The sequence below is a fragment of the Mesoplodon densirostris genome, chromosome 19 (genome assembly GCF_025265405.1).
Source record: "Mesoplodon densirostris isolate mMesDen1 chromosome 19, mMesDen1 primary haplotype, whole genome shotgun sequence".
NCBI classification, from domain to species: domain Eukaryota; kingdom Metazoa; phylum Chordata; class Mammalia; order Artiodactyla; family Ziphiidae; genus Mesoplodon; species Mesoplodon densirostris.
Window position 1 is genome coordinate 8,552,702 of NC_082679.1, and position 13,408 is coordinate 8,566,109.

General features: G+C 55.8%; 1 protein-coding gene across 11 annotated transcripts; it reads left to right on the forward strand.

Annotated features, from left to right (window-relative positions):
* Positions 1-218: 218 nt before the first annotated feature.
* MEIS3 (Meis homeobox 3) lies at positions 219-13,395 on the forward strand. Of its 11 annotated transcripts, none has more exons than XM_060083675.1 (14): positions 220-772; positions 2,191-2,253; positions 2,543-2,724; positions 2,947-3,106; positions 3,203-3,253; positions 4,718-4,768; positions 5,000-5,098; positions 8,127-8,238; positions 8,425-8,573; positions 9,514-9,590; positions 9,829-9,887; positions 9,994-10,077; positions 10,426-10,495; positions 12,930-13,395. In XM_060083675.1, the coding sequence occupies exons 1-13, from the start codon at positions 761-763 to the stop codon at positions 10,473-10,475; spliced, it is 1,149 nt and encodes a 382-aa protein (XP_059939658.1). In that variant the 5' UTR covers positions 220-760; the 3' UTR covers positions 10,476-10,495; positions 12,930-13,395. The 11 variants fall into 11 exon arrangements, with proteins under 11 accessions (XP_059939651.1, XP_059939653.1, XP_059939658.1 ...); XM_060083672.1 differs by having other exon boundaries at positions 221-772; positions 4,949-5,098; XM_060083671.1 differs by having other exon boundaries at positions 222-772; positions 4,949-5,098; positions 9,991-10,077.
* The last annotated feature ends 13 nt before the right edge of the window (positions 13,396-13,408 follow it).

Genomic DNA, 13,408 nt, shown 5'->3' on the forward strand with positions numbered 1-13,408 from the left:
GAGAGAGGAAGGCAGGAGGGGTGGGGACCGAGGCAGACCAGACGCTGTGAGACTCCGATACAAAACACCGCCCCCGGAGCGGCCGCAGCCCCCTGGAGCGGGGAGGGCGAGGGGAGGGGAGGGGGCTCCGGACGCTCCCGCCCCGCCCCGCCCCGCCCCGCCCCGCCTCGCCAGCGGCCGAGCCGCCGGCGGACAGTGGGTTAAGCATCTCCGCTGTGGAACTTCCGGATGTGACCACAGAGAGAGGGAGAGACCGGGAGAGGGGGAGAGGGGGAGAGAGGGAGAGACGGAGCCGCCAGCATCCCTCCGGCCCGCCAACGCCGGGACCCCGCACCGCGCTGGGAGCCGCCGCCCGCCGCCCGACCCCCGGGCCGGGCCCCCTCGCGCCCCCCTCTCCCCCGCCTCTCGGTCTGTGGATCTCGGGCTGGTTCCATCCTCCCAGGACCCGGGGGAGGGACTGGGGGCCCCGGGGAGGGGGCCTCGGGCGGCCCTCCCCCGCCTTCTCGCCGCTGCCCTCGCTGGCAGGAGCCCTTAGCTGTGACCCCCGCGGGGGCAGGAGGCTGGGGGTCCATGCGCGGAGCCTCCGTACGGCCCGGCGCCTGCCGCTGACGGCGGTGGGGGTGGGGGGGCCGGGCACCCAGCCTCCTGCCCCACCCCCTGGCGTCGGCCCCGCGGGCCATCTGGGGCCGCTGCCCCTGGCTGCGCCCTCCCCGCCGGCCAGGCCCTGGAGGGACCCGGGAGCTGCCGCCGGCATCAGCCCATGGCCCGGAGGGTAGGTCTGAGGGCGGACGATCCTGTGCCCCGGCCGGTGGTCGCATCCCCCATCCTTCCATCTCCTCCCTGGGGAGCTCTGGCCCCCATCAGCCCATCCCGCTCTCTCCACCATCTCTTTCTCTGCCTCCGCTCTCCCTGCCCCTGAATCTCCCCTCTTCCTAACCCCGGCTCTCCCCTCTCTCTGCCCCTCAGTCTCCCCTCTCTGCCCCTGGTCTCCCCTCCATCTCAGGCCCTTTATCCTACCCCCTCCCGCTTCTTTTTCGTCCCTCCCCCATCCTTCTCCCTGGTCTACTTTTGTTCCAAGTCCTCCAGAGGCTTAGGCGTGGGGACAGTGCTGGGAGAGGTGGGTCTCACTAGGCAGGGCCAAGGGATTCTCTTCCGCTGTCTTGGGGTTGGAAAGACAGGCGAGGAGGTGAGCAGGCACCTTTGGGGGTGGAGGGGGGCGGGAATACCGCAGGATTCGAGGACACCCTGAGATGTGCGATGAACAGTGGGGGGCAGTTGGATTCAACTTCAGTGCTCAGGAGAAGTTAGGAGGAAAGGCAAGACACACACACACACTCAGAGCCCTCCGTGCGCACCCCCGCGACGGCGGGAACACTGGTGCCTCCCCCTCTCCAGTCCCTGTGCCTCTTTGAACCTCAGTTTCTTCATCTCCGAGGAAAGGATTGGACGTGGGTGACTTAAAGGTCCCCTGGCTTCACCGGTGCGTGTGCTTCTGTGATGACAGGACACAGAAATCTCACGCGTGATTTCTCTTTGGGGCTGTTGGCACAAGTGCGTTTGTGTGGTTGAGCCGGGTTATACTTTGGTTCAACAAGTGTTTATTGAATGTGTGCCAGGCACTGTGCTAAATGTCTCATGCACTGATTCATTCATTCATTCCTGCGCCTGGCTTTTGGCTGTGTGTGTGTGTACGTGTGTGCGTGTGTGGTGGGTCCACATGGGGAGTGGAGTGTGACAAGTTAACATGCACTCAGACGTGCATATTCATCTGTGAAATGAAATTGAAGCGGGGGAGACTGTATGCGTACATTTGTGTACAAACAATGCACTGCTTTGATGGGCAGTGCCTGTGAGCGAGAATCAATTTCTCTCCCCTCCTCTCTCTCCCCTTCTCTGTCTCTCTCTCTCTCTCTCTGCCCCCTGTCTCCCTATGCCTGTTTCTCCTGTATCTTCTCTCTGTGTGTCTCTCTCCCTCTCTGCTCTTCCCTCTGACTCTACATCTCTCTTTATCTCTTGTCTCTTTCTCCACCTTTTTTGTCTCTCTCACCGTTTCTCTCCCTCCCTCTCTCTCTCTCCCTCTAATCTCTCCTTCCCTCTATCTTTCTCTTGCATCTCCTTCCCAGTCTCTCTCTTCTCTCACATCTCTCTCCCTCTCTCTGAATCTCTCTCCCCCCAACTCTCTGTGAGAAGCTGGCAGTTACCAGCCAGCCACTCCCTGACCCCCCAACCCTGACCCTCAGATCCAAGACCTGGGTCAGTCTCTCTCCCCTGGACCCTCCTGCCCACACACTGGGAATCTCTGATGGGACATTTTTCACAGTCCACGGGTCCAAGGGAAGGCTTGAGGACAGGGCCTTCAGTCCCACCCAGACAGCTCCACGGGACATATGGGGCCTAAGGGAGCAAGGCTGGGACACTTGGGGACCGTAGGGCAGGTGACTGGGGCAAGGAGGGGGCATTTCCTGGGTGCGAGGGTAGGGAGGTTTCTTGTTGGTGCTGACACCTCCCTGGGGCTCTTCCCCTCTCACCTCCCCCCATCCAGTACGATGAGCTGCCCCACTACCCCGGCATCGTGGACAGCACTGCAGCCCTGGCTGGCTTCTCGGAGGCAGTGTCCGCGGCACCGAGAGGCCCCGGGCCCTACGGCCCCCACCGGCCTCCCCAGCCCCCACCCCTGGGCTTGGATAGTGATGGCCTGAGGAGGGAGAAGGATGAGATCTACGGGTGAGTGGGGACAAGGCTGACGGCTCCACGGGGTCTCAGGATGTGCCCCCCGCCCTGTTTCTTTGTCTCTCTTTATATGTTTCTCTTCTCTGACTCGGTGTCACTCTGTCTCTGTCTCTCCACCTTTTCCCTCTGGGTCTCCTCTCCACCTTCCGGTTGCACCATACTTCCCAGCCCCCCTGCCCTCCCCTCATGAACTCTCACCTCTCCTGCTTTCCCCAGACACCCGCTTTTCCCGCTGCTGGCCCTGGTCTTTGAGAAATGTGAATTGGCCACGTGTTCTCCCCGTGATGGGGCTGGGACTGGGCTGGGCACACCCCCAGGCAGTGACGTATGCTCCTCGGATTCCTTCAATGAGGACATTGCAGCCTTTGCCAAGCAGGTGGGCACCCACCAGCCACTGTGCGCCAGGAGAACCAGTGAAGTGGGGTGGGCAGGAGACAGGATATGCCCTTCCTGGCCTCTCTCTTTCTCCCAGGTCCGCTCCGAGAGGCCTCTCTTCTCCTCCAACCCGGAGCTGGACAATCTGGTGAGACCTGGGCCCTCCCCAACTCCTCCTCCTCCAAGGGGGTCTTCTGTTCCACCCTCCATAGCCCTGGGATTGCTTGTGGGAGCAAAGAGGAGACCGCCTGGCCCACGTCCTCAAATAGTGATAATTGTTGTCCATTTGCAATGCAGTGTAGCCTAGAGTTTGAGAACAGGGACTCGATGGCCTGAGTTCGAATCCCAGCTCTACACTTACTAGTTCTAAGAACGAGGGCAAGTAGTTCCATCTCCCTGGGCCCCGTTTTCCTCATCTGTAAAGTGTAGCTAGTAATAATTTCTATCTTGTAGGGCTGTTGTGAGTGTATAATGAGTTAAAGAGAGTCAAGCATGTAGCACAATGCCTGGCACTGAATGGGGACTCGTTAAGTGTTCGCTGTTCTATCACTCAGAACAGGGCTCACACCAAAATGAATAAAAGCAGTTAGCTGTAAAGGAGAGAGGAGAGGAGAGAGAAGAGAGAGAAAGGGAAGAGAAGGAGGAGAGGGAGAGAGAAGGAGAAATACCCCGGCTTGTCCCTTCCTTTTGCTTTCCAGCTCCCAACAGAGCTTCCTATTGGCTGAACCCTTTGGCAAAGGGCTCTGGGAAATGTAGTTTTCAGGTGAAGGGTGGGAAATGGATCCAAGGGCAAGCAGGCAAAGGATGTGGTGTTATTATTAGAGCATACCTTAGCTCACTCCTCTTGTGATGGGTCCTCTTTTGTCTCTTGCACCTCTTGCTTCTCTTTCTTTGTCTCTGATCTCAATCTCACACTCCCTTGTTCCTTAATTCTGGGTCTCCATCTCTGTTCTCTATTTCTCTCTGCCCCTGTCATTTTGTCTTTCTCTCTCTTTGCACTCTTTTTCTGTTTGTCATCCAATGCACTTTTTCTGTTTCTCTCTCTTCTTCTTCCTCCTTCTTCCTCCCCTTCTTCTTCTTCTCCTTCTTCCTCTTCCTCTCCTTCTTCTCCTTCATCCTCTTCCCCTTCCCCTTCCCCTTCTTCCCCTTCCCCTTCTCCTTCTTCCCCTTTCCCTTCTTCTTCCCCTTCCCCTTCTCCTTCTTCCACTTCCCCTTCCCCCTTCCCCTTCCTCCTCTTCCTCTTCCCCTTCCCCTTCTTCCCCTTCCCCTTCTTCCTCTTCCCCTTCTTCCCCTTCCCCTTCTTCCTCTTCCCCTTCCCCTTCTTCCCCTTCCCCTTCTTCCCCTTCCCCTTCTTCCGCTTCCCCTTCCCCTTCTTCCCCTTCCCCTTCTTCCTCTTCCCCTTCCCCTTCTTCCTCTTCTCCCTCATCCTCTTCCTCTTCCCCTTCCTCCTCTTCCCCTTCCTCTTCCCCTTCTTCTTCTCCTTCTTCTCCTTCTCCTTCTTCTTCCTCTTCCTCTTCTCCTCCTCCTCCTTCTTCTCTTTTTTCACCTTCTCCTCTTCCTTCTTCTCTGTCTTGCTCCCTCTCTCCCTCCCCTCTTGTGTCTCTGTTTTCAGATGATACAGGCCATTCAAGTGCTCCGTTTCCACCTGCTGGAGCTGGAGAAGGTAAGTGCTTCTCACTTCCCCTCACGCCCTCACTTGCCCCCCATCCCTTCCCTTCTTGCCCCCTCCACCCCTCCTTCAGGCTCTCTCCCCACCAGAGTTGGAGCAGAAGGCCACCCCCATCCCTATACACCCCAGCCCTGGCCCCCGGGTGGCCCCCCCAGTACCCCGGTGCCCCCTCAGGTCCACGACCTGTGCGACAACTTCTGTCACCGCTACATCACCTGCCTCAAGGGAAAGATGCCCATAGACCTGGTCATCGAGGATCGGGACGGCGGCTACAGGGAGGATCTCGACGACTACCCGGCCTCCTGCCCAAGCCTCCCAGATCAGGTGGGCCCCAGGATGGGGCAACAGGCATTGCCCTGAAACCAAAGGCATGCCCAGAGAGCTGGGTTCCAGCATCAGGGCACACACAACACACCACACAGCCTCAGACAGCCACAGTCAGACATGGTCTGACCACAGGACATGCACCAGCTATGCAACAGCTACACAGACTGCAATACAGATGGATGACAGCACACATATACACCCTGACAGCTGCAGATACCACCCGTAGACTTGGCTACACCCACATAGGTTCACAAACAGCCACAAAACCCGTTACATTCACAGTCAGGTGATAGCATATGCCACATACTTAAACACTCACAGCCCAGCGGCATAATAGCATCATAGATCACACAGCCTGATTGAGACGCTGCTGTTCTAGAGTGTGTGTGTGTGTGTGTGCGGTACACACACCTCAACAACATGACAGCCACCCAGCTGGAGATGGAGCCAAATGGCCCCAGATCCTATGACATAAGCTCAGCTACAGTCACACTTAGACCCAGAGCAACCACAGTGCCTGCACACACACACACACACACACACACACCCTAACCTCTTTTTCTTTTTTATAAATTGATTTCTTTATTTTGGGCTGCATTGGGTCTTTGTTGCTGCATGCAGGCTTTCTCTAGTTGCGGCAAGCGGGGGCTACTCTTCCTTGCAGTGCACGGGCTTCTCACTGCAGTGGCTTCTCTTGTTGCGGAGCACGGGCTCTAGGCGCGCGGGCTTCAGTAGTTGTGGCGCACAGGCTTAGTTGCTCCACGGCATGTGGCATCTTCCCAGACCAGGGCTTGAACCCATGTCCCCTGCATTGGCAGGCAGATTCTTAACCACTGCGCCACCAGGGAAGTCCTACCCTAACCTCTTAACAATTGGACTACTGTAGGTGTGAGCACACACCTTGCCACTCAATGGCCACGTGGCCCCAGATTTATCCAGTCTCAGATACAATCAGACTATAGTTTCATAGACTTAGGCACCCAGGCAACAATCACACAATAGCTGTGCAGATCCCAGTGAGGCCCATACCCACAAGGCGGTCACACTATCAACACAGCGATTATACAACATGACACCCACACCCAAATACAGGCACATGGCCGTACCACAACTATGCAGACTCGAGCATGTGCACACAGCAGTCACAGATGAGCCTCAAGGACCCTCTGCCCCACAACCCGTATTATGCACCTGCTCAGTAGCACACCATGTGCGTGTGCTGATCAGTTACAACCCCCTTGGAGGCATAGCCATATTCTATATCTTCACACAGCTGCCAGCACACTCCTATGGCCATCATCCCCTGCCAAAGAATCACGGAGCTGCCTGCCCACTCACGCAGGACTCAGGATAACCACGCACTGTCTCCCAGATAGGACACCAACCCCTAGAACTACAGCCACAAGCTTAGAAAAATAAATGTAGCCTTGCATTTGTCAGATGTAGCCACCTGGCCGGTTGAGAGAGTGACACAACCATGCTCAAATGTGGCTGCGTGTCTTAGCTCTGCCCACGTGACACCTCTTCTCCAGGGACAACCTTGCCTTGTCGGGCGCGGACGTAGGCACATTCACACTTACATGCTGCATGACAGTCTCAGGACCGCTTCAGGTACACTGACATGGACGCTCATCCGATCAGATCCAGTGCCAGAAGGGCAGGGTGACAACTCGAACAGTGCTCAAAAGCCTTCAGACCTAATGATTCTGTCGCTTGCACACAACCCATCCCCAATGCCCTCAAACTCTAAACTCCACACAGATATTCTGAGCCCGGAGAAAACTTCTCTAAGGTGCCGTGTCTCAGGCTGAGCCCTGGAAGGACACAAATGATGCATCCACACTGGGTCATTTGCAGGGGTGGGGGACTAATTACAAAACAGAGGGCAGGGTCTAGGACATTCAACAGGGTCAGGGGTGTACCCCAGGGCTCAGCAACAGCAGGTGGCTGTTGCCATCCCCACTTCCACCCCACCTGCCTCCCAACAACTGAAGAACCTTAAACCAGGGCTTCCCTGGTGGCGCAGTGGTTGAGAGTCCACCTGCCGAGGCAAGGGACACAGGTTCGTGCCCCAGTCCGGGACGATACCACATGCCTTGGAGCGGCTGGGCCTGTGAGCCATGGCCGCTGAGCCTGCGCGTCCGGAGTCTGTGCTCTGCAACGGGAGGGGCCAAGGAGGTGAGAGGCCCGCGTACCGCAAAAAAACCCAAAACAACAACAACAACAAAAAAAAACATGTAAAAGAACCTTAAACCAATGACAAAGAAATGATGTATCTATACAGGTGGGTAGGCCTCCTGGGACACAGAGCTGGGGCAGGGGGTGAATTCAACACATTGTCAAGTTCCTCAAAGTGTGTAGGAGTTTGGATAAAGAAAATACAACCCCCGACTCCCTGATCTGCAATTTGGAGACCGCCATATCTCTGAAAACTAAAAGTTGGTGTTTTTTTCCCCATAAGTTTAGCACAAACTCATTTGGCAGCAAAATCTGACCTGAACTAATGAGAGGCTATTTATAGCCTTTATTTATTCCACTTAGTTAAATATTCATCCATTTTGCTGCAGAAATGTTAATGAGTTTGATGACGAGGTTATGCTCCAGACACTGTGGAGGTGTCAGGAAATACATGGCGTGTGCACTGATTTACATCTTTTGCCTAAAGATGTGAAAAGTTTTGAATTTTGCAAGAGCGCTGGCTTCCAGGGATTTCTGATAAGGTGCCAGAGATCTGTACAAGCTCATCTTTCTTGAGTGATTGCTGTGTGCCTTTACGTAAATTAACTCATTGAATTCTTACCACACTCTGTGAGGTGGGTGGGGATGGTTATTGTCCTCCATTTTTGCAGTTGAGGAAACTGAGGCACAGAGAGGTGAAGTGACTTGCCCAAGGTCACACACAGCCAGGAAAGAGGCAGACACAGTCTTCACACTCAGGGCTCCTAGCTCCAGAGCCTGTGGTCTTAGCCACTGTAGTATATTATACCCCAAGCCTTGGCACTGACTTCCAACTCCTACTTTCCAGAATACTACATGGATTAGAGACCATGAAGACAGTGGGTCTGTACATTTGGGCACCCCAGGTCCATCCAGCGGGGGCCTGGCCTCCCAGAGTGGTGACAACTCCAGTGACCAAGGTGAGAAGCTTGAGAGGTGGAGGGGAAAGGTGGGAGTCAGTCTGAGGATTGAAGTTAGACAACAGGTAGGACTTCCAGAGGGACAAGGATGACTGGGGTGTGGAGTGGTGCCTTGGGGGAGCGTTCTGGGTCCCTCTGGTCCCCCACCTTTCCCATCCACAGCACAGCATGCCTCTCCCTACTCAGGAGATGGACTAGACACAAATGTGGCCTCTCCCAGTTCTGGGGGAGAGGACGAGGAGCTGGACCAGGAGCGGCGGCAGAACAAGAAGAGAGGGATCTTCCCCAAGGTGGCCACGAACATCATGAGAGCCTGGTTGTTCCAGCACCTCTCGGTGAGAGCCCTGGGGCCCTGGGGCGGGGTGGGCAGAGAGAGAGGTGGAGAAGGATGGCCACACAGAAACTGAGGCTGGAGAGAGACCCAGAGACGGGAGACTGCGGCAGCAGGAAAATACCGAGGGAGAATCTCAGGCAGGTGGGGATCGACAGGAGCAGACAGCCATGAGCACCACCTGGGCGCCAGGTGCCACGAAGGGCTCGTGAGTCATTCCGTCCTCTCCCCCACCCCCGACCCTCCCATCCAGTCACCCACCCATCCGTCAGCCACCATCCAGCCAAACATACCCCGTGAGGACAGGGATGTTGTGAGCTCCATTTCGCAGATGAGGAGACTGAGGCCCAGAGGTCTCACAGCCAGAAGTGGATTCAAATGCAGGCAGTTTGGCCTTAATCACCAAACCATCCTGCCTCAAGGAGACAGGAGGACAGACAGGGAGAGGCCGAAACAAAGATAGAGATGGGGAGTCATGGAGAGCCTTGAGTCAGAGCAACAGAGACACAGGGGGAGACTGAGTCACATTGGGGGAGAGACAGACAGACAGACACAGAGAAAGATAGAGATTGGGACGGGGAGAGACATGCCCAAGGACCTAGCGGACTCAGAGCGGGCTGGTGCTCGGCTTTGCCTCCTTTCCCCAGGGCGGTGGAGTTCCCCCAGTTCCGCCCTCCCCCGGCTCCACCTCCCTGTTGAGAGCTGGCCAATTAGCCTCTAATTGCTGGAAGAGGTGGGGGGACACCCACCGGTGTAAGTGCCGGAAGCGTGGCTCTGCTTCCCTCCACTGGGCCCTGGGGAGCACGGAGAAGCTCAGACACGCCGCTGCCTCTCCCGGCCTTGCCTCAGCCTGGGCTCACCAACTCCCTGGGACCTGGGCAGGCCAGGCCTTGGGGATCAGAGGGCAGCCAGGCAAGCAGGGTGACTCTTGCTGGTGGCCACAGCACCCGTACCCCTCAGAGGAGCAGAAGAAACAGCTGTCCCAGGACACGGGGCTCACCATCCTACAAGTCAACAACTGGTGAGTGACACAGGAGGCCTGGGCGGTCCGTGGGCCAGCCCAGGGTGGGAGGCCGGGTGCTGTCCGCGGTGCTGAAGGAGGCCCCAAAGCCCCTCGGAGCCTCTCTTCCTCCTGCCTCTGCTTTGCTGCCCCTGCACCCGTCCTCTCTCGCCTGCCGTCTCTGTCCCTGTGTATTCATTTCTACCTCTCTTCCTCCTGCCTCTCTGCACCCTCCTCCATCTCCATGACCCCCTCCCAGGTTCATTAATGCCCGGAGACGCATCGTGCAACCAATGATCGATCAATCCAACCGCACAGGTACAGGGAGAAGGTGGGAAGAGAGGGCCTAGCATTCCTGGGGGAGTATCACAGCCTGAACCAGGCATCCTGGGGCTCAGCCTGCACCCGTTAACTCCCCTAGCAGGGCAGGGTGCAGCCTTCAGCCCAGAGGGCCAGCCCATGGGGGGCTACACGGAGACTCAGCCACAAGGGACTGTCAGGCCCCCAGGTAAGCCCCGCCCCCTAGCTAAGACACACCCCCAGCACTCCAGGCCCCTCCTCCAATGTGCCCCACCTTCTGGGATTAAGTTCTTGAAAAACACCTTGCTTCATTTGTTTAAGAGGGGAGTCGAAGATGCAAATGCAGATTTCCTGGTCCCCACCTTTCCTCCCGGAGTTTGCTTCTTCCAGGCTTCAACCACCCATTGGAAAGCTCCACTTTTCCTTAAAGGACCAGCACCCTCTTAAAGGATGGCTCAGTTTGTCCTGATAGAGGAGTCCCCTGGGGAAGGAAGGGGGAGTGGGGCATATGGGGGTGTCTGGTGAAGACCACTAACACTCCTCTTTTGTCTTCCAGGATCAGTGGGGATGAGTTTGAACTTAGAAGGAGAGTGGCATTATTTATAGATGCTGGAGTCAGGAGAAATGTGAGTGTCCGAGGTCTAGGAGCACCAGGGTGGAGACTGTGCTATTCTCAACCCCTCGTAAGACCTCCAGACTCCAGCAGTGAGCCCACCCAGGGCAGGGTCAGCCTGCGTCCCTGAACTGAGGGTTCTCCAGTTCATCCATCCATCCATGAATTCACCCATACATATATTTATCCATCCATCAGTCATCCACCAACCCACCATCCATCCAAACATACATTCACCCACTCATTCATTCATCTATCCACCCACCTATCCACTCATCCATCCACCTCCAAACTGATCCACCCACCCACACATCCACCCTCTTATTCATGCGTTCATCCACCTACCTACCTACCTGCCTACCCATGGGTCCATCCATGTATGTATCCACCACCCTTCATCCATCAGAAGATACATCTACCCACTCATTCACGCACCTCCACATTGATCCACCCACCCACATGTCCACCCACTTGTCAACTTACCCATGCATTCACCCACCTACCTACCCACCCACTCATCCACCCATCCACATACTACATACATTTCCAAACATATATTGACATGCCTCAGGTAGGGTCCAGCTCTTGAGAAGATTCTGGGCTCATGAGGAAGTGGACATCAGAAACCAATGACAATCTAGTCCAACAGTTCAAACAATAAAACACAGCTATCGTCAGCTATCTCTGAGATATCAGGGAAGACTTTGTAGAAGAAGTGGCTTCTGAGTAGGGCATTGAAGGATGAAGGTAGGACACTGAATGATGACCACTGGGCAGAAGGTTGGGGGCAAGGTAACAGGGTGCATTCTTCTACTCTCCAGGTCTTAAGTCTAGAGTATCTTCTCAGTCTTTACAATAACCCCAAAAGAGAGAAGCTATTATTATTTTCATTTTACAGATAAGAAAACTGAGGCTCGGAGAGAAGAGTTCACTTGTGCAGGTTCACTCAGCTTAGAAAAGCAGAGGGAACAGCATGTGCAAACGCCCAGGGTTGAGAGGCTGCCTGGAGTTTCTAAAGCACAGATCAGATCTTGACTCTCCTTGGATTAAAACCCTTCTGTGGCTCCCTAGTGCCCATTGGTTGAGGTCCAAACTCCTTGGACCAGTTACTCCCTGAGCAACTGTGTGCCCAGCCCTGTGCTGGGTGGTGATGGGGACACAGCAGTGACCATGACAGCCCAGCCCTGTGCCCATGAGGCTCACAATCCAGTGGGGGAGACAGATCTGTCCCCAGACAGTAATGACCTACAGTGGACAGGGCTGGGAGGAGGGAACCCAGGAACTGGAAGAACCCAGAGGGGCCATCAGGCCCAGGCTGGGGGTTTCAGGGAGGACTTCCTGGAGGAGGGCACTTTGGAGCTGAGACCAGGAGAATAAGAGGAGTGAGACAGGAGAGGAAGGAACAGTAAGTATATGCAAAGGTCCCTCACTACATACACACACATACATACAAAGGGACTGGGCTGGGCTGAGGCTGGTGAGTCAAATGGGTGAGTAATGAAATCAGGGCCCACAGAAAGGCTGGGATATGAGAGTGGAGACCTGCGAGGGCTTAGGCTTGGAGAGCACTGGAGGCCGGACCCTGGGAGGAGAGGTTTGTTCAGTGCCCAGCAGGTCCATGGGGGGTCTCAGCTCTGCCCTGACCAACTGCAGACAGGTGAGCCCCGGTACAGAGTCAGGGGACCTCTGGGACCAGGTGTGATGGAGGGAGCTTCTTGTCCTGCTCCCCAAGCAAGCTGCCTTTTCTCCCTCCACTTCTCTCTCCACTCTTCTCTGTCTCTCCCAACCCCTGCCTTTTCCTCTTTGTCTCTCCCTTTATTTCTGTCTCTCTCATTCTTTCTCTTTCCACATCTCCATCTCTGATTATCTCGATGTCTCTTCTCTATACTGCTCTGTCTGTCCCTCTCGCCTTATCTTTTTTTTTTTTTTAATTTATTTATTTGGCTGCGTTGGGTCTTTGTTGCTGCACGCAGACTTTCTCTAGTTGCAGCAAGCGGGGGCTACTCTTCATTGTGGTGCATGGACTTCTCATTGTGGTGGCTTCTCGTTGCGGAGCACAGGCTCTAGGTGCGCAGGCTTCAGTAGTTGTGGCATGAGGGCTCAGTAGTTGTGGCTCACGGGCTTAGTTGCTCCGCGGTATGTGGGATCTTCCCGGACCAGGGCTCGAACCCATATCTCCTGCATTGGCAGGCGGATTCTTAACCACTGTGCCACCAGGGAAGTCCTCCTTTTCTTTATCTTTTTCTTTGTCTTGACTGTCTCCTTGTCTTTTTTTCATTTGTGTCTGTCTCTTTCCCTCCATTTCTGTTCTGATTCTCTGCCTCTGTCTCTGTCTCTCTCTCTGTGTCCCTCTCACTGTGGGGCTGGTGGGGACAGCGCAGAAGGCCTGATGTAGGTCCAGACGCCCTCCCCATCTCCTGACTTCGCCTCTCCTCTCCTCTCCACAGACCCCAACCTCTGGACTGTGACTGCCAGGCTCATACCTGCTTCTGGTCAACGCCTGGCCCTCTGGCTTCAGGACCCCACCTCCTATGGCCCCCCTAACTCAATGCCTACCTCCCTGGGGCCCTGCCGGGACATGAGGGGCCTGAGCGCCCACTCGAGGGTCTCTCAAGGACAAAGACAAGGCCTCCAGGCCCTGTGCCCCACTTCTGCCCTCAACTCTGCCTGGAACCCGAGCTGAGATCCTGGGCCTGGGTGTTCAGAAGATGGCGGCTGGGTAACCCCCCACCCCTAGGACAGAGAAGGGATTGGGGGTGGGCTGGGGCCATCAGGGAAGGAGGGTCACCCAGATCTGACATTTAGAGAGGTTTCCTTCATCCTCCCAGCCCACCCTCTTTCCCCCTCCCCCACTCCCCTCTTGTGTTGTCTTCTACCTTTTTTTTTAAGCATAAAGTCTTAAAAACAAAAGGCTACCAATCTGAGT

What these genes read in the sequence shown, in the direction of transcription:
- MEIS3 (XM_060083667.1), top strand. An exon ending in TTGCAGCCTTTGCCAAGCAG is followed by an intron (nt 3,107 to 3,202) that starts GTGGGCACCCAC and finishes TCTTTCTCCCAG; the next exon opens with GTCCGCTCCGAGAGGCCTCT. An exon ending in GGTTGTTCCAGCACCTCTCG is followed by an intron (nt 8,574 to 9,513) that starts GTGAGAGCCCTG and finishes TGGTGGCCACAG; the next exon opens with CACCCGTACCCCTCAGAGGA.